Source organism: Stegostoma tigrinum, chromosome 7 (genome assembly GCF_030684315.1).
Source record: "Stegostoma tigrinum isolate sSteTig4 chromosome 7, sSteTig4.hap1, whole genome shotgun sequence".
Lineage (NCBI taxonomy): Eukaryota > Metazoa > Chordata > Chondrichthyes > Orectolobiformes > Stegostomatidae > Stegostoma > Stegostoma tigrinum.
This window is the reverse complement of record NC_081360.1, coordinates 97,840,904-97,861,938: the sequence shown is the minus strand read 5'-3', so window position 1 is coordinate 97,861,938 and position 21,035 is coordinate 97,840,904. Positions and strand designations below refer to the sequence as shown.

General features: G+C 43.9%; 1 protein-coding gene across 2 annotated transcripts in view; it reads left to right on the top strand.

Moving 5' to 3' along the window:
• Positions 1-20,577, top strand: part of hacd2 (3-hydroxyacyl-CoA dehydratase 2) — a 33,344-nt gene extending 12,767 nt beyond the window's left edge. For both annotated transcript variants that reach the window (XM_048534557.1, XM_048534555.1), the window contains exons 3-7: positions 1,249-1,267; positions 9,230-9,318; positions 11,747-11,868; positions 16,564-16,742; positions 18,568-20,577. In XM_048534557.1, coding sequence (XP_048390514.1) covers positions 9,271-9,318; positions 11,747-11,868; positions 16,564-16,742; positions 18,568-18,650 — 432 coding nt within the window. In that variant the 5' untranslated portion in view covers positions 1,249-1,267; positions 9,230-9,270 and the 3' untranslated portion in view covers positions 18,651-20,577. The remainder of the gene's footprint in view (positions 1-1,248; positions 1,268-9,229; positions 9,319-11,746; positions 11,869-16,563; positions 16,743-18,567) is intronic.
• The last annotated feature ends 458 nt before the right edge of the window (positions 20,578-21,035 follow it).

The window sequence follows — 21,035 nt, the reverse complement described above, 5'->3', positions numbered from 1 at the left end:
TACTAGTAGTCTGCCTCCAGAATCTCTTTTGGGAGCACTGCTGTTTGTTTGTCTGTCATTTTTATAAATTATATGGACACAGGTGTAGGTGGATGTGTTAGTAAGTTTGCAGATGACACTAAAGTCAGTGGAGTGGTGGACAGTGTGGAAGAATGTTGCAGGGAGACTTGGATAAACTGCAGAATTGGGTTGAAAGGTGGCAAACAGTTCAATGTGGATAAATGTGAGTATTCACTTTGGGAAGAATATAGGAAGGCAGAATACTGGGTCAAAGGAAAGATTCTTGGTAGTGTGGATGTGCAGAGGGATCTTAGTGTCTGTGTACATAGATACCTGAAAGTTGCCACCTAGGTTGATAGTGCTCTTAAAGCTTGCGGTGTGTTAGGTTTTATTTGTAGAGGGATTGAGTTCCAGAGCTGTGGTGTCATGCTGCAACTGTACAAAATGTTAGTGCGGCCTCACTTGGAATATTGCCTGCAGTTCTGGTCACCCCATTACAGGAAGGATGTGGAAGCATTCAAAAAGGTGCAGAGGAGATTTATCAGGATGTTCCTGGTCTGAAGCGAAGGCCTTATGAAGAAAGGCTGAGGAACTTTGGTCTGTTCTCATTGGAGAGAAGAAGGCTCAGGGGATTTAATAGAGACATATATGATGATTAGAGGATTAGATAGGGTGGACAGGGAGTCTTTTTCCGAGGATGATGACATCTTGTATGAGGGGGGGCATAGCTACAAATTGAGGGGTGATAGATTTAAGACAGATGTCAGAGGCAGGTTCTTTACTCGGAGTGGTAAGGGCATGGAATGTCCTGACTGCCAATGTAGTTAACTCAGCCACATTAGGGGCATTTAAACAGTCCTTGGATAAGCATATGGATGATGATGGGATAGTGTAGGGGGATGGGTTTAGATGAGTTCACAGGTTGGTGCAACATCAAGGGCCGAAGGGCCTGTTCTGCACTGTATTGTTCTATGTTCTATCATGGTCTTTTACGTAATAATGATTTTCTGAATGGAATTTGGTGATTTGTTTGACTCTTAACTGTCCTCTGAAATGGCAAACCATTCGGCTTAATGTTGGCCTTGTCACTGGCACCCATGCCCCATGAAAGAACAATTAAAGTAGTGAGCAGTTTGTTTAACAGGGTGTTTTGCAGTTTAGCAATAGAACCTGCTGTCCTGTGTATTTACAAAATGGCTGAGAGTGGCAGCACACTGTTTAACTTTGTCTTGTCCTTTTTACTTTCAGATCCTTCATTGTGCTGTAGGTACGTATGCACCTTGCTCTCCAACCCCCAAATTTTTGGTTTTTAAATTTCCATCATAGCTTAGTTTTGCATCTGGTGGACAGTGTTGCATGTTAATTAAACCCTTATGCATCAGTTGGTGTGCCTCTATCTCAGTGAGCTACAATGTGGAAGTGCTAGTGTTAGACAGGGGTGGAAGAGGTCAGAAATCACAACACTACACCAGGTTGTAGTCCAACAAGTTTATTTGAAAACAAGCTTTCAGAGTCTTACTCCTTCAGGTGTCAGTGTATCTTTTTAAACATCATAAAGATGTTTAAACATCTTTAAACATATCTTTATCTCCAACTGCCGTCGAGACATTAACCGCCTCAACCTCTCCACCCCTCTCACCCACTCCAACCTCTCCCCCGCAGAACGGGCAGCCCTCCCTCCGCTCCAACCCCCACCTCACCATCAAACCTGCAGACAAGGGTGGCGCAGTGGTAGTATGGCGCACTTACCTCTACATCGCCGAGGCCAGACGCCAACTCTCCGACACCACCTCCTACCGCCCCCTCGATCATGACCCCACACCCGAGCACCAAACCATCATCTCCAACACCATTCACGACCTCATCACCTCAGGGGACCTCCCACCCACAGACTCCAACCTCATTGTTCCCCAACCCCGCACGGCCCGTTTCTATCTCCTTCCCAAAATCCACAAACCTGCCTGCCCTGGTCGACCCATCGTCTCGGCCTGCTCCTGCCCCACCGAACTCATCTCCACCTATCTGGACTCCATTTTCTCCCCTTTGGTCCAGGAACTCCCCACCTATGTCCGTGACAGCACCCACGCCCTCCACCTCCTCCAGGACTTCCAATTCCCTGGCCCCCAACACCTCATCTTTACCATGGACGTCCAGTCCCTATACACCTGCATTCCGCATGCAGATGGCCTCAAGGCCCTCTGCTTCTTCCTGTCCCGCAGGCCCGACCAGTCCCCCTCCACCGACACCCTCATCCGCCTAGTTGAACTCTTCCTCACCCTCAACTTCTCTTTTGACTCCTCCCACTCCCTACAGACTAAGGGGGTGGCCATGGGCCCCAGCTATGCCTGCCTCTTTGTAGGTTACGTGGAACAGTCCCTCTTCCGCACCTACACAGGCCCCAAACCCCACCCCTTCCTCCAGTACACTGACTGTATCGGCGTCGCCTCTTGCTCCCCAGAGGAGCTCGAACAGTCCATCCACTTCACCAACATCTTCCACCCCAACCTTCAGTTCACCTGGGCCATGTCCAGCACATCCCTCACTCTTCCTTCCCCTACTGCATCCCTAAACCAGCCCAGTTCATCCCCTCCCCCCACTGCACCACACAACCAGCCCAGCTCTTCCCCCCCCCCCCCCCCCCCCCCCCCCCCCCACCCACTGCATCCCAAAACCAGTCCAACCTGTCTCTGCCTCCCTAACCGGCTCTTCCTCTCACCCATCCCTTCATCCCACCCCAAGCCGCACCCCCATCTACCTACTGACCTCATCCCACCTCCTTGACCTGTCCGTCTTCCCTGGACTGACCTATCCCCTCCCTACCTCCCCACCTGTACTCTCTCCACCTATCATCTTTTCTCCGGTCTGCCTCCCCCCCCCCCCCCCCCCCCCCCCCCCCTCTTTCTCCCTATTTATTCCAGTTCCCTCTCCCCCTCTCTGATGAAGGGTCCAGGCCCGAAACGTCAGCTTTTGTGCTCCTGAGATGCTGCTTGGCCTGCTGTGTTCATCCAGCCTCACATTTTATTATCTTGGAATTCTCCAGCATCTGCAGTTCCCATTATCTTTTTAAACACTCTAGTTTAGTTAGCTAACTAGAAGAATCAGGTTTGACAAAATAATGTTGGATCTCATTTGTTAAGACAGTAGGAAATGGGAGAGAAAGTAGCCTATTTGACCTGTCAACTGCTATTCAAGCAAATCATTGCATTACCCTGCATCATCCAGAAATCTGTCCATTTTCCTGAACGAACTCACCAACCTATTTGCACTCTTGGGAACAGGGTGAGGTGCCAGCTGATCTATGTGAATCTGTGATAGTCTCCCTGTATAAGAACAAGGGTGAGAAATCGGACTGTTCAAACTACAGAGGTGTCACTCTGCTGTCTACGGCCAGGAAGATTCTCTCCAGAATCCTCTTGGACAGACTGATTCCCACCATTGCCTTTCTGTCAGGTTGTCCTCTGCAATGTGGTTTTAGAGCAAAGAGGCACAACCAACATGACCTTTGCACTATGCCAACTTCAGGAGAAATGCCGTGAGCAGAAAGTTGGACTGTACACAGCGTTCATTGACCTCACCAAAGCCTTCGATACTGTCAGCCGCAACGGTCTCTGGAAAATCCTGGGGAAGCTCGGATGCCCTCCCAAGCTATTAACCATCCTACAGCAACTTCATAAAGGTCAGAGCGGCAAGGTGAAATATAACGGTGACCTATCACACCTGTTCCCCATCAGCAACGGCGTCAAGCAGGGCTGCATCTTGGCATCAAATGCTTTTCGCCATCATCTTCAACATGATGCTGCAGGAAGCGAAGGATGGCTTCACGAACAGCATCTACATTCACTTCTGCCCGGATGGCAATATCTTAAATCTGCGCTGCTTCCTCACTCGCGCGAAGACAACACGGGAGCCCATCATGGAGCTGCTGTATGCGGATGACTGCATCCTACTCTCTCTCAGAAGATGCGCTACAAACTGCAGTGACGCGCTTCTCTGAAGCTGCAAAGGCTTTTGGACAATCCGTCGGAAGAAGACGGAGATCCTGTATCAGAAGCTACCCTGCAGCGCATACAACCCATCTCGATCAACGGCCACCCCCTCAACATGGTTGAACGTTTCACATACCTGGGAAGCATAATCTCCAATGATGCTACAGTCACAGGAGACAACGACAATCGCCTTGCGAAAGCAAGTAGTGCCTTCAGGCGACTGCAGAAGTGTGTATGAGGAAACTACTCTAAGCATGTCAACAAAAATCCAGGTTTACAAGGCCGCGGTCGTCATCACACTGCTCTATGGCTCCAAGGCCTGGGTTCTGTATCAGAAACAGATGCAGCTGCTGGAACGATTCCACCAGCGTTGCCTCCGCTCTGTATTGGGCATCACCTGGCAGGACCGTGTCTCTAACAACGAGGTGCTGGAAAAGGCCCGGCTCCCCAGCATCGAAGCGCCCCTTCTCCTGAAGCAACTTCAATGGTCGGGTCACGTATCGTGGATGGACAACACCAGAATACCCAAGACAGTGTTCTTCGGGGAACTCTGCGACAGCAAAAGAAACCGCGGTGCCTCGCGCAAGCACTACAAGGACCAACTGAAGCAACAGCTGTCTCAGGCTGGCATTGCCTCAACGGAATGGCAAAAGCTGGCCTCTGACAGGGACGCATGGGGGAAGAAAACTATGACGGTGACGGAGCAGTTTGAATGTTCAAGGAGCAGCTGCAGAGGACAGACGGAAACCGGGAAGGAGCCCTCCTCTCAAGCCCTGCTGTCAGGAGCATTCCCCTGCCCGCACTGTCCCAGGATCTGCAGGTCCAGAATAGGACTCTACAGCCACCAACGGTTGTGCCAACAAAATCGCTGATGAATCTCTTCCCAACTGATCTTCGCAAGCGAAGAATCTGCCTGATCCAGAAATCTGTACATTTTCCATCTTGAATATCTTCATTGAGTTTCCACAGTCATCTAGGATAGAATTCCAAATATTCACTGAGTTAAAAAGTTTCATCTCCCAGTCTTCAATGCCCTACTCCTCATTGAGTGTCACCTGATTCTAGGCTTAGCAGGCAGGGCAGATATCCTCTGCATCTACTATGTTACAGCTGGAATGCAAAAATCTTCCTCCATCTTTTCCCAGGGCTGAAGCACTCATATAGGAGTCACATTGTGGATTCTCTTCAGCAAGAAGCACAGTGGACATTAACTTAACTTGATACACACCAAAAGATCACCACAGATCCAGTACACAGGGAAACCAGACCAAGCAAGCAGAGTATCACATCAGCACCCTTTGTCTTCCTTGTCAGAACTCACCAGTCAGTGTGCATGAATCTTCACTAGTGGACAAATGAGAAGCTGTTCAACTGTTTCCTCCGGTTTGAAATTGCTGCCAAGAATTGCAGTACTAGATAATTCGTGTACACGTGTTCATGGACCAAGGTCCAAACCATCATTTAATATATTTTTTGGAGGTGTTTTAAGAAAATTTGTATCTGAGACTAAAGCACTAAGACTAATTTCTTCGAACTTGCTGCTAAGCAACCCATCCCTTGGCTATCAAGTTCAGCAACAAGCTACTGGGCAATTTGGATGCATTCTCATACTTTGGGACCCTCTCTTTCAACAACAGCCTACTTAAGTGATTTAAGCTCAACTTCGCTACCAGTGTGCCAGCACATCCTTGATCGGTTTACAAGAGAATATTTGATAACAATACTAAAGTCAGCACCAAGTTTATGGTATGCAGGACAGTAGTGCTACCTGCCCTTCAATGTCATTGGAGACTTGGACAATGTTCAGCAGACATCACAGATCCCTGCAGAAACGTAACCAGTGATGTTTCTGCAAACCCAGTGGTAGGATTGCTCAATATCACTAGTATCAAGGTAATACTGTTAATAAGCTAGATGAATCTTCCAAAACAGGCTGTTTCTACTCAAGTTCCATTGTGCAAGTGCTTACCAAGATATTTCAAGGATCTCCTCAAAGCCTCCCTGAAATCATGCAATATCTCCTCCAAACTCATGTCCAAAATACCCAAATGGGAGAAGAAGCATCCATGAAATTGCCAACCATCTCGAGCATCTCCAATGGACCAAGTGCATACTATGAAAGAAGCATGCAAAGTCAGTGTCCCAGTCACCTAGCCCCACCTGTGGCAGGGTGTGAAAATCCAGAATTGGACTGTGTAGTCACGTTAGGACCTGCAGCCCCTTGCGTGGAAACAAGTCATCCTCCTTCTCAAGCGACATCCTGTGGAGAATTTTGTTAATTTCAGTGAGATCCTCTCACTCTAGGAAACTCCAAATATTGGCCCAATTTTGTCAACCCCTAAGACAGTCCTGCAACTTCAGGGTTAACCTCTATTGCATTCCTTCAGTGGGAAATGTATCCTTCCTTAAGGCAATGAAAATACCAGGCTGTAGGCAGCCTCACCAGACTCTAAAGCTCTAGTTAGGCCCCATTTAGAATACTGTGTCCAATTTTGGGCCCCTCGCCTCATGAAGGACATAACTGGCCCTGGAGTGTGTCCAGCGGAGATTCTCAAGGATGATCCCTGGAATGGTAGGTTTAACATATGATGAATGGCTAAGGATCCTGGGATTGTACTCACTACAGTTTAGAAGGTTGAGGGGAGATCTAATAGAAACTTGCTAGATAATGTATGGCTTAGAAAGGGTGGATGCTAGGGAGTTGTTTCCGTTAGGCGGGGAGACTAGGACCTGTGGGTACAGCCTTCGAATTCGAGGGGGTAAATTTAAAACTGAAATGAGATGATGACATTTCTTCAGCCAGAGTGTGGTGGGCTTGTGGAATTCAATGCCACGGTGCGCAGTGGAGGCTGGGACATTAGATGCCTTCAAGGCAGAGATCAATAAATTCTTGATCGTGCAAAGAATCGAGGGCTACAGGGAGAGTGCAGGGAAGTGGACTTGAAGTGCCCATCAGCCATGATTTAAACAGCGGAGTGGACTCGATGGGCCGAACGGCCGGCCTTCCACTCCTATATCTTATGGTCTTATGGACTCTATACAGACATATGGAGACCCCTAGTCCTGTGGCCCCTTGCAATGAAGGCTGACAGGCCATTTGCCTTCCTAATTATTTGCTTATCTGCAGGCTAGCTTTTTAGTATCCAGTTAATTCATACTTTTGATTAACAAGGACACCCAGGCGCCTCTGGATATCAACTCGTCCCAAAACCCCCATTTTTTTCCTCATCTGCATTTTATTCCTACCAAGTGGATAACTTCACATTTAATCACAATGTTGTGACTGTCATTCCCAGCGATATCCTAGAAAATAGAATTGTGAATTGGCATAAGGATGCACAATATCAATGTCACACGATGCTGTGCATTAACTCTGTCACCTTGAGCTGGGTTTCGAACAGCCTAACAAGATAGAGGGGCCATCTCTGAAATTTTAGCCAAACATGTATTACAGGTCATCTGAACGAAGTTCCACCAGGGTGGGGACATGCGCTGCGTTGCAGGTTTTTGTGCTCGCTCAGAGCCTGCAGGAGCAGCTATTTCAAAAACCATATAGTGCTGGTGCAGCAGAAGTTTTGTAGCTGAGGTACACTGCTAATGCAGAACTTAAAGTTTGATGCACACTAACAGCAGATGCAGTCTGACCTTGGAGTGGAGGATTTTGAGAGCAGGTGATTAAAAATGAAAAGTATTTGATTCCCTGTGTTAGTGTCCTACATCCTGACGCATTAACTTTCAAGATAGGGAAAAGCTTAGGAGGAAGATTCACAGAAAATCCAAGAATGGAGGCAGTGATGTTGCAGTAATGATGGCCTGATAATACAGATCACCAGCTAATGTTCTCGGGTGGGCTCTGATCCCACCATGGCATATGTTTAATGACCATGTAACCCATTTATTGACTGTAAAAACCCATTTGATTCATGAATATCCTTTTTTTAGTGAAGGAAATCTCTCAAACTTTTATGTCTCGTCTATGTACGACGGCAATGTTGTTCATTCTTAACTGCTGTCTGAAGTGGCTCAGCAAGCCACTCAATTTTGTCAAACTGCTATACTTAAATGAAACTAGATGGACAACTCAGCAATGACCTCTGCCAGAAACAGCAACGGCACAAACTGTCCTATTGACCCTGCAAAGTCCTGCTTAATTCTTTCCGGAGAAATATGCCAAGTTGGGAGTGCTGTGCTACAGACTAATCAAATATGATAATATCTGGAAAACAGTACTTCCTGGACTCCCTGTTAGAGAGTGAGTACTATTACATCTCATCAGCTCCAGGGTGGGAATTGCTACTTCACAGTTTGTGACCCCACTTGCAATCCTGGCCTCAATCTGAAATCATGATATGTCCAAGAACATAGTACATATCCAAAGGATGGTGACAATCCCACTTGCAGGACAGACCTTCCAGAGGTGGCCAAACAGTGGTTACAATCAGTAATTGCTCACTTTTTTTCTTTTTGCTGTGTCAGTGTCTCCAAGGATTTGGACAGATAACTGAAGGAGAATATTTTCAGTCGGCAATGGGGTAGGAGGCTACTTTAATCCTAAAATTTAGTACTAAAGCTAACACCTGACACTGAATCCAATTCAGAGGGTTGCAGGAATGATGGAATGGTGTCCTTGTTTTTACCATTGTAATTCTGACTAGTTCAAGCTAGTATCTTAGTTCTAGGATAGCCTTATGGGATATTCCTGCAGGATTTGAGATCTCAGGCCTCCAACGCATTACTGGAAATGTCAGCATTTGTACTCATCCCTATTTGCTCTTAAATTTAATGGGTTGCTGGGCCATGTAGCCCAGACTGGCTGGATGGCAGATATCCCTCTCCAAGAACATTTTTAATGAATCAGATTGTTCTAGCTGCTAGTAGTTTCATGGTCATTAAAGATTCTAGCTTTTAATTCCCAAATATCTCAACTGAATTTGAGTTCACCAGCTGTTGTGATGAGATTTGAATCCCTGTTCCTAAACACTAGTTTTGATTTGTCTTTCAGTTACAATTGCCACTATGCCGTCACCAACACTACACTATTGGCAGTTGTGTCCTTGGCTAGTGGAGGCCCCCCAATACCTGCATTCTCCCTTTAACTCCCACCTAAATTGAGCTCTTTAAATTATTGAGCATGCTCCTTAGTGCGTGGTTCAGTTTGAATTTATGCCCCTCCTGAAGCAAGTTGAAATGCTTCTCTACCTCCTGTTAAAGGGATTTTGGTAATGCGAGTTGGTGTTTTGCAGGAATCGTTCCATCCTCTGTTGTCCTGACTGGGTTCCAGGTGATGTCGCGGGTGTTTTTAACATGGGCAGTAACACACAGTGTCAAACAGGTAAAATGGGAAATTTGGGACTGTGATCATTGTTATTAATGAATATTTTGATTTTAGAAAGCCCATAACTTGTTTGTTAAAAATACTTACCCAGTTTTTATTTGGGGTTTACTATTGATCACTACCAGTGTTGTTCAGTAACAGAAAAGGTTACCACTTTCCCCACCCTGTCTCCTTCTCTGTCCGTTCTGATACTGAGCTCCATTGCAGTATCTTTATTTACTTTTGCAATTAACAGGCCAGGTTCTGAACATGGGACAATACATTCTCCAGGCTTGTCTCAGAACAGTGGAAACTGTGTGGAAAGAATTAAGAGGAGGTACCTCTTGGTAGATTGAAGTGCCACTACGTGCCTTTTGAGTTTAAGGAACAAAATAACTGTTGAGATCTGAATGGTGAGTGGGCAGAACCAGACAATAAAAGATGCTCTGACACTTCAAACAAAAGTTAAATGTGTCCTTACCCATAGCAACCCCACAACCAACATTGTATGTCTTTTCTCCTGAGGTATTGTTTGTGCAAAAAACTTCTTACAGTCCTGCAAAGAAGACTGTTAGCTGTAAATAAATATATTGAGGTTGTAAGTGCTGCATCGCTTCAGCCTGTGAGCTGTATCACCTCGAAGGGACAACAGATTTCTCTTCCATCACTTTGCAACCCTCTGCCCCACCCATTGCAGTGATTATGATGATTTGTTATATTGAATGCAAGTTTTTTTGTTTCTGCCTGCCTTTGCAGCTGGACATCTTGCATTAGGAGTCAGCAATGTGGGACTGGAATCACCAGCACAGTCCTCTGAAGAGTTGAAGACCGTTTTTCCCCCTTCTCCTTATCAGCTCTGTTTTACATAGAAATATGGAAGATAGGAGCAGGTTTAAAGGCATGATGGGTCAAATGGCCTCCTTCTATACTTTAAGTGTAGAAAATAGGAACAGGCTAGTTGGCCTTTCAAATCTGCTCCACCACTCAACATGATCATGGTTGGGCATCCAACTCTGCCCTGTTCCTCATACCTTTAATTCCTTTAGCCATAGTTAGATCTAACTCCTTATCAGACATTAAATGTTTTGGCCTCAACTGCTTTCCATGGCACAGTTCCACAGACTCTCCTCTCTCTGGGTGAAGTCACTTTTTTCCTCTTGTCAGTGCTAGCTGACCTACCCATATACTTAGACCCCAATCGTATACTGCCTGGTCATTGGGAGTATTCTTTGTTGCCTTGTCTAGTCCTGTTAGAGTTTATAAGGTCTTCCCTCTGTATTCTAAACTCTAGTAGATGTAATCCTGAGCAAAATTTCGTCTAAGCTGTGTGTATGTCCAATACTGTAATGTTCCCCACACAGCAGTTTGGCACCAAAAAAGCCAGTGTTTGTTTATAATCCCTGTTGCTAATCATGCTGGACAAATAGTGAGATCTTGCTTCACAGACCACATTTTCTTTGTTTACCCTCCTTCATTGAACATATTCACAAGAGGCTGTAATAGAGATCATAAATGTTCATTACACAAAATGAGAAAAATGACCCATATTACAACTATACATGAACTATTTAAAAATCTTATTCCTGTAGCAAATAAAGATTCAAACCTTTCACTACAGCTGTTCCAACCTCAGTGAGGAGTCACCTGCCTCCATGCTAAACCTCCTTGTTCAATGGGTATGGTTGTAATGTGTTTATATTCTTGTCCGATTTCTATACATTGGCTCAGTGCTGATTTCTTTCTGTTAACGGTTGCTTGTTTATTTTTCTTTCTAGAGCTTTTCTCTATTGATTTCACATTAACTCAAACTATCGCTTTCAGCACATCGTGCAATAACACTTCTGCTGCTGTGACCACCTTCTCCCTGAATAAACCTATGCATTGCATGATTTCTTAGGAACTGTTCCGACTTGCCTAGCAAAGTAAGCCAGTGATGCCAACAGGCATTTTCTGCCTAGTACTCTTTTAATGCCCTGAACTATTCACCTCAATGGTTTCTAGTCCTCAGCACTCAGAAATGCAAATGAACTTGAAAGCTAGACATCATTCCTCCTTTTTTGAATGCAAGATTTCAAGCAACACTAATATGACCTTCTTGGGACAGATGTGGTTTCTTAATGCAAAGATTAATTATCTGGAATGCAACTGAAAGGATGTTGGAAGCAATTTCAACAATCTTTGAGGGGATCTGGATAAATATCAGGAAGAGTTGGGGAGAGCCAAGAGGAAAGAGTAAATGTTAAAGTTATTAGAGAAATCTTTCTCTAGTATCATAATGACATCAAATTGTCTTTATAAAGACAGAGAACAAGTCCAGTGTCATAATTGTCACATCACAGTCTAGTTTGTGCGAATACTGTATGAAAACTTGGTAAATCTCAGTCTTGGTATGATGTGCTGCTGCTGGTAACTTTTTTTTATTCCGTTTTTCTTTATCTGCCCTAAGGTACAGAGTGAGGACAGTGTGCTCTTATTTGTCACTGCATGGACACTCACTGAGATTGTACGCTATTCCTTTTACACCTTCAGCCTCCTGAACCATCTCCCCTATGTGATCAAATGGGCCAGGTAAGAAATCTCTTGACCAGAGAAATCCTGGTTTACTAACTCATTCTTTCCATGCAGTAGCATGGAAGTGACGGTTTATATGTAAATGTAAACCGCATGTCCACTGAGAAACAGAGAAACAACAGTTAATGTGAAACATTTCTAGTATGTCTCTTTTTGACCCTATCAAACATTAGACTATTATACTTCCCCAGTGGCTACTGGTGGAAGTGCACTTTGATCCATGATGCAATTGGTCCTGGGTGTGATGCCGCCTTGGTCAAATAGCCTGCTGACCATTTAAGTGTTCATACAAGATAATTGGTAGAATAAGGGCCATCAGCTTTGAAAACGAACACAAACTTGTGTGCGTAGGGATCACTGGGGATTCTCCAGTTGCTTTTATGGATAAGTATTTAGCACAGTTGTTAACTATCAACCTTGACTTTGTTCTGGGTGTTGAACCAAGTGCTGATTTTTGTTTTAGATATGATGGCCACCTACAAGGCAAGTCTGGAGTGTGATGGAATGCTCCCCACTTGCCTGAATGAGTGTTATTGGGGCTGCACTCAAAAGTTTGACATCATCCAGCACAGAGCAACCCACTTGAATGGCACCCAATCCACCATCTTTAACCACTTACTTCCTCTTCCACTGCTTAGCAATGGCAACAGTGTGTACCATCAACTCACCAACTTCAGTAGTATCTTCCAAACCAGTGATCCTCCACCTCCTAAAGGCTGAGGGGAGCTGATACATGGGAATGCCACCAGCTACAAGTTCCCCTTCAAGCCCCACACCATCCTGTCTGGGGGGAAAATATCGCTATTCCTCCAGTATCACTGGGTTAAAATCCTGGAACCCTTGTCCCAACATCATGTCGCTATCCCTACATCTCAAAGCCTCCTGTAGCTAAGGGTAATTGGGGACAGGCAATGAATACTGGCCCTGCTGGCAACACCTAAATCCAGAGTACAATTTTTAAAAGCAATCAAGCCCATGTGGGAGTAATGGTCAAGGCATTAACTTTGTGGAATACTCACGTACCCTTTAGTCACTTTGCTGTATTCTCCTCAAATGTCGAAATGGTTAGTGATAGCTTTCAACAGAAGAGGTGTCCATCAGCATGAGATCATAACATGTATTTGTGTAGCATGCTTTAATATCACATCACAGCTGAGCTGTATGAAAAGGTTTTTAAGTGCCTTTTTTAAAAACTCTTTAATCCCCAAAATATATAGTACAATTTGAGGGCAAGAATTCAGTAAAACAAATTTGTGGGTCAGTGGATTTGTCAATATTACCTCCCTAAACCTACTACATGTTGCAACTTACTTTTGTCAAGAGAAATTGACTGTCTGGATTGACAACCAGACAGATTAAAATTCACAGGTTTGCTGGCCACTGGAGAAGAAATGGATTAAAATCCTGAGAGCAGATTTTCTTGAAGGACGGTCTCTGCCTGAGGTATTCTCTTGCTTTTTCTTTAGGTGCTGACATCGTGCTGTGAATTTCCAAGCATTTGCCTTTTGCTTTTCTTTACTTGTCTTTGCAGCCATTTGCAACTCGTCCGGGAAAAGGTGGCTGTGGGGTGGAAGTTTCCCACCGTCTCTTAATGACAATATAACTCTCACCTCATTGGCAAAGAGATGCTGTAAGACAGCAGTTATTTTTGTGCATGTGTGTGCGATGGTGGAATTACCTAACTTCCTGGCCACTTGCTGTTCTGTGGAATATCGAAGTATCTGCTGCCTTTGAAAACTGGCCGTTGACCGCTTTGTTCATCCATGTGGCAACAGTCTAACATTAACTACTGAACGAGTGCTCCTTTCTGCATGTGTTTTCTCTGGGGTGGGGAAATGATGTAGGTGAGGGATCCCAGTCTTTATTTACTTAAGTCATTTGTGCTTTAACTTGCCTTTAACTCATGGTGGAGCTTTATATTGTGAGGCCCCACCCCTCTTCACCCCCAAGACCCCATCAACTGACTAGCCACAATGCCTGTCAAAACATCCTGACAGTGCCCTGGATGTGCCACTCAATTTCTGATCCGTTGTCCCACTAGCTCATTCTACCTCATCGACTTGCCATTTCCAAACTTGATAGCAATAGAATGGGAGGTGACCCCACCCCTCACCAGCCAAAACTCTTATGGACAATTCACGTGCCCTTGCATGACTTGCAGAGTGAAGATCCTGGAGCATGACATCAGCTGGGCAGACAGACAGCTTGTTGGAGTCACAAGTAAAAGTTGTAGGAAATTGGTTGATCTTAACCACAGCCCCTTTTGTGATTGTATGATCTTGGCAGCAGATAATGGGCTGTATCTGCCACATATCTTTTTAAGTAATTATCTGCTTTCAAAGTACTGCCATTCAATCCAGTTGTACTGTAACAGTGCTAATGCTGCTTAACACTCTCATTGTATTGTATCCCATCAACATAGAAATAAAATGCTGCGTTTTTATCTAGCTGTGGCTTGATGGGTGGCTCATCAAGATCACAAGATTCTGGGTTTGAGTACCTCCAAGGACTAAGCACAAATTAGGCCAATGCTCCTGTCCAGTATTGAGGGCTCACTGGTGTTTGAAATCACAAACACATCTGACTGTGGGATCCTAGGGCATTAATTCACATCAAGCAGGAATGGTATTCACCAGTGTTCCTCCAATATTTATTCCTCCGTAAATGTAATAAAAGCCAATATTGGTCATTATTATGTGCCATTTGTGAGATTTATTACCGCTACCCCCAAATGATTTGGCTTTTGCACTTCCTCCATTACAAGCAGTGACTACACTTAAAAGTACTTGATTGTTGTAAGACTTTGAAAGTCATTCGATATTTGTGGAACACACTATTATATAATTGCATGCCTTTTCCTGTTTCAGTGCTTCTCGTATTGGCAAGGTTCACATTTCTACCACTGTAGAATCTGCTTCTATCCAAAAACAAAACCTTTTTATTGAACTTGAGTGACTGCCATCAGATCAGTCAGGCATCATCACCTCTGAAGCCAAGAACCTCCATCTGTTCGCTGAGAATAACTTGGGTCTAGAGCCCCCATAAGTCGGACTGCCGTTTGACCCAACTTGAATCTTTGGTTCCCTGTGTGCACAGAGGAGACTTGGACCTTTTCTGATGTGGATGGGACAGTACAATGATTTTATTGCCTGAGCTAATGTGATTGGACCTATACTTAGCATTCTGTGTTTGTGACTTGTCTAAGTGGGTAGCTGTAGACAAAACATGGAAAATTCAAAAGGGGTCCTAGTAGTGACATTTTTAATGAGGCAAAGATTTGACTCTTAAAAAGGAAGATGTGAAAACAATTTTCTTGATACTGAAGAGTGGCAGCTTTTCTCCACCTGCTGGACAAAGGCTTTGTTTGAGCTGTCTAAGTGTAACCAGTGACTGCTTGGCTAAGTTTCTATAAGAGCTTGGAGCGGTATGTGCAGTTTTGGTCACCTTACCTCAGGAAAGGTATTATTGCCACAAAGGAAGCATAGCGAAGGTTCCCCAGATTTGTCCATTGGGGGGAAAAAAATTGTATTCCCCTGTTCTAAGGACTGAGAGGTGACCTCATTGAAATATATAAAATATTTAGAGCGATAGGCAGGGTGGGCATAAGATGTTTTCCCTGGTTGGGGAATCTAGAACTGGGGGCATTAGGGGAAGGTCAATGAGGACTGAGATGAGAATGTGTTTTGTTTACTTAAAAATTTTGAATCTTTTGAAGTTCTCTACCTCAGAGCTGTGAAGGTTGTCATTGACTATGTTTAAAGTAGAGAATATATAGTTCTGATTAGTAATGGCGTAAAAGGTTATGGGGATGAGGGCTGTAAAAGGCATTGAAGTGTTTCATCAACAATGATGTATTAAGTTGTAGAGCAGGCTTGATGGGTCTAATGGTCTACTTTTAATTTCCTGTCCTGTTAAATATCTTGAGGTGGATTGGAGAATGGTGAGAGGAGGCACAGGTCGGTTTATCCAAATGGCTTGGAACTATGCTGTAAATTCTTTGCAGTACCTTGTAAGTTGCCTGTTCCTAGGCTGTCAGATCAACAGTCCCAAAACCTAAGATCCAGCAAGCGTGTCAGGGGTGGTGGGGGGGAGCTTGCCCTCAAACAGCAAAACTGACAATCTCTATCTATGCCCCACAGCACATGACAGTCACTGAAGCAGCCTTTACGTGTGGCTACTGTAGCAGTGTAGGAATTACAACTGCTAATTTGCACAATAGTAAGCTACCACGAACAGCAATGAGATGTTCTCTGCCAATCAGCTTTCTTTGCTTCTATCATGACAATTTGTTTGAAAGAGGGATGACCATTGGTCAGGTCACTGGGAGATCTCCCCTGCTGCTTGATGAAATAATGAGATGGAATCATCTGCATTCGTCTGGGGAGGTCTGCATTGGGACCTAGTGTACATGACCAGAATACTTGTATCCATCACATCACAGAAAGTGCATACCTATCTGGAGATTTGCTACATTTCTATCAGCTTCCATTCACTATATCTGTGAGGGGTGTGCGTAATCTAACGTTGGGATCAGAGTCAATGTTGGCAGGCTTAACAGGGGTGGGAGCAGACTGTGTCCCACCTCCACTGCTGGTGTGGGCCCTAACCCTGAAATTTTAGGCATGTACAATTCTTTAAGGAACGATCAATTGAAGGTTCTGTGTAAAAACCCTCTTATTCCCACCCATCTAGGTACACGCTGTTTATTGTTCTGTATCCAATGGGAGTCACTGGAGAGCTACTTACAATATATGCAGCCCTGCCTCATGTTCGAAGGACTGGCTTGTATTCTGTGACCCTCCCAAACAAGTTTAATATCTCCTTTGACTATTACACAGTCCTGATCCTGGTCATGATTTCCTACATTCCAGGTAAGTTATCATCTTGTTCATTTACGGTACTCCACAATGTCAAACTTGGCAGATGGAATATTTTGCAGGAAAATGTGAGGTTATGTATTTCAGCAGAAAGAATAGAAGAGCTGAATATTATTTAAATGGAGAAAGAGTGCAGAAAGCTACAGCACAAGGATTTGAGTCCTCATCCATGATTCACAAAAAACTAACTTTCAAGTTCACGTGACAGGGAAGGCAAATTGAATGTTGGCCTTTATTTCAACAGGAATGGAGTATGAAAATAGGGAGTGCTTGCTAAGATTAGACAAGGAGCTTGTCAGACCACAGCTGGAATACTGAATAGTCTTAGTGGCCCTTAACAAAGAAAAGACTTGCTGGTATTGGAGGCAGTCCAAAGAAGGTTCACTGGGTTAATCCCAGGTATTGTGTGCTTTGAGTAGGTTGTGCCTGTACCCATTTGAGTTAGGAGAGTGAGAAGAGACCTTATTTAAAATATACGTAGTTCGTAGGGGGCTTAACAGTTGTTGCAGAGAGATTATTTCCCTCTTGTGGGAGAGTCTAGGACCAGAGGGTATCATTTCAAAGTAAGGAGTCACTCCTTCAAAACAGGTGAGAAATTGAGGGTAATGATCTTTGAAAATCTTTTATCACAGGTCTTTCAGGCTGGGTTGTTAAGGCTGAGATGAATGGAGTTTTAATCGGAACAGAGGTTTAAGGGGTAAAGAGGCTGGAAATTGAAATTTGAAGATTCAGATCAGCCATGATCTTTGAAACAAACTTGTTTGACAGAATTACCTATTCTAGGCTCCTGTTCTATAGATTTAGCTGTTAAGCTGAGTATACAGTTGCATTGCAAACTTGTTTCACAGAATAATAGAATGTGGAAAGAGGCTACTAAGTAATAGGGTTCAGAGCAAGCACAAGAAAGGGCTGGGTCTAGGGTATGCAGAACCAGCAATGCTACCACCGCCATCACTTGTGCACACCTCAGACTTAAAGGAGATGGTAAGGGAAAGAGAGCAGTTGTGACATATAAGGCCTCATACTGCAGGCACTGTAAAGAGGTGTGTAAAAAGTGCAGATGAAATTACCAAAAAAACTGAGGAAGCAAAGAGTGTAAAATATTGGTGAGTAAAGCTTCAAACAGAAAACAGCTTTTAAATGCATGAACTGCAAGAGGACAACTGAGTAGAGCTCGTAGGGAGTCTAAAATAACTTGTGCGTGACGGCCATTGCTACCCTTCTTTAAGAATACCTTCCACTTAGCCAAACAATTGATATTAAACCCCAGTTGGCAGCAGGAGAAATGTAAAATGAAATGTACTATAGTTGGGAGAGAGATACTGGGAACTGCAGATGCTGGAGAATCTGAGATAACAAAGTGTAGAGCTGGATGAACACAGCAGGCCAAGCAGCATCTTAGGAGCACAAAAGCTGACGTTTCGGGCCTAGACCCTTCATCAGGAAAAAAAGGTTTTGTTTTTTTTTCAGCTTTCATGCCCCTAAGATGCTGCTTGGCCTGCTGTGTTCATCCAGCTCCACACTTTGTTATCTCTGTGCTGTAGTTGGAGTGTTTTAAAGAAGTTGACCGTCTCCTCAAACTTGGGGAACACTGACTTATATTGACAAAGGGTGGCATTTACATTCTAAATCCTCTTCACAGATAATGCGAGGTAACTTTTTAATCGTAAATCTGAGATCAACTTATTCCAGTTAACAGTATCAAGGAATGAAGTTAGTTCACAGATCAGACATGAGCTAATTCAGTGATGAAATAGCATGAAGAAATACAATGGCCTCTTCCTGTTGCCATATTCCTAATTCCGTCTTTGTGAATCAGTCTTTCCACAGCTTTATTTCCACATGCTCCGCCAGAGGAGGAAGGTCCTAACCACCACAGATGACAGCAAGAAGAAAGAGTAGCTGCAACCCCCTCCTTACTTGAAAGGGGTGGGGGGTTTTGGGGGCAATGGGAACCTTGACTGGACTCTACTTCCTCTGGATCATTGTTACCTCCTGAAGAACTCCAGCAATGTAACTTGTATTTTGATTGGATGTCTTTGTGACTAAGTGTTCAGTTCTCAAAGGGTCAAGGGTATTGTTGATCATCTGAAAATGGACCTCCAAACCTGAATTTAGTTTGAGCTAGTAATGCATTCAGTGAAAGGGAGACGTAACATAAATGGGGAAAATTCAAACTTTGTAAACTCAACAGGACCTGAGGAATGATATCCAAATGAATCTCAAGTCGCACATTGCATCTTCAGTTGCATTACTTCCACTTCTGTTCCCCTGGATGGAAAAGTCCTTTGACTCCCAGGGTCTGAAACAGAAGGGAACTTGCCTCCAAATGTTTCACTAAGTGGAGATCCAGCAGCAGCTGGTGAGACCTGCTAAATGTCTTGAGTTTTCTAGGATAAGATGCTTCTCTTTATGTTAAGGACTGGCCTTAAGGTTGGTCAGAGTATTAAGGCTTCAACACCCTCGGGGAAAAGATGCCAAGAGGAATGTGTTATTGTAGCCCTATTTATGATTTTTGTTTTGGGTTGCTGTGGTCGAGTGACCCCAGCTTGAGGCTAGTGTAGGGTTGCCAGCTGTATTGGAGTCACTCCTACAGGTCCCTTTGAGTTGCTGTCAATTCTCCCACTGCCACCCCACCCCTTCCAGAATTGGTTGCCTGATATGCCCATGCTTGTGACGCACTGCCGCCTTGCACCAATCAGAAAGCAAATAGTCCCTTCCTTCCCTGGTTGGATGATTCTTGACTGTTAGTCATTATTGGCCTTTTAAACCCCTTGACATCTGACTTTTATAACAAAACCTTGAAACAAATGAGAGAGAAACAGTTATCCTCATGAGCATTTTATAGTTTTGGTCTCAGGTTTTTCTTGCCTGGAAATGACCCTTTGATTTCTGGAGTCTCCAGCCTGCCCCTGGAGCAGTGACACCTCTAGACTGGTGCTGCTGGTATTGCTGACCATGTTGTTCATTGAACCTTCACAGGAACCAGAAGTGGGAGCTATGCCATCTGAACGGTTTTGTTATCCACTTCACCTGTTCGTTCCTACCTTCTCCACCAAACTTGTTACACCGAACTGTAATTTGAAAATAAGACTTGTTTACTGCTTTGTTTCGGTGTTAAAGGTGAAGGTCACTTCTAACTGAAGAATTTATGGTGGAATGCCACTCGTTTAGAATGACTGAACTGACATTAAGATTGCAGCTTTCCAGCAAGGTGGCCATTCCAAACTCCAGTAATCAGTTTGTAATAAAACTGGGCAGATTGATAATTCTTGGTTTTTCTTTTGGACAGGGCCATAACTGGATCAAGTAAATTTTTAAAAAAAATTTTAGAAGATTTAGGTGCAAGTCCAGCTCAGCCCGTGCATCTATAGATCTTAACACATTCTTTTGTATATTTGGATTGTTCTTTATAATTAAGGATTCAAAGACTTGGCATTCTCAAGTTTGCACTTTTTTTTGCATGAGAGCATTTGTAACAACTTTCCTAGTCAGTGTGTAGATAGGAGAAAGTAAAAGTCTATTGTAACACTACTGCTTGTTTGCAAATTTGTCAATCATCTCAGAAAAAGAGCATGTTTGGTTTCTATTCATTTGCATTTTGTGTTATAGCTGCACAATTCCTGTTAACTTTTGGAATTGATGTCGAAAAGGTGTCAGGCTTTCTGTCGAGGCCTGGGCCTGGAGATCTTTTCTATAACCTATTTATATCGTCTCAATTGTGTATTCTGAGAACTGAAGAAATGCTCTTGTTTGCATGGTTATCCTTGGCACAGATTGACTAGAAGATGCTCCTACTTCTGTTATAATAAACTCTTGTGTGACAGCAGCAATATTGCAGACTGTTGTTTGTAAATTAAGGGGGAAGCCATGTTCCCTGCCCTAGATGTCCATTTTTTTTTGACATTTGGCTGTCAGTAGCTGCAGTAAAACATAAATGCCACTGGATGGTGCTGCAGGTCAAAAATGTTAATTTCACATGGTTTGCCTGTAGCCTTTAGTTTTTAGGAGATTAACTTCCTGATGATGTGGTGATAAGGTGTAGAGAAAGCTCAACAAAGTTTTGTAGACAGTGGCCTGTTCCTATGAAGGAAGCCACACCATTCAGTAATTGTAGTTGATTACACAGCTTTTTACCCATACTATCCCTATAACACTTCTACACAACTGATAATCCTAAAACTGTCAAAGACTGAACTCCACAACTCTGGGTAGGCAATTCCAAAGATTCACCACTGAGTTTTTTTTTTAAGAAAATGCAGAAGCATCTTCGTCCTAATTGGCATC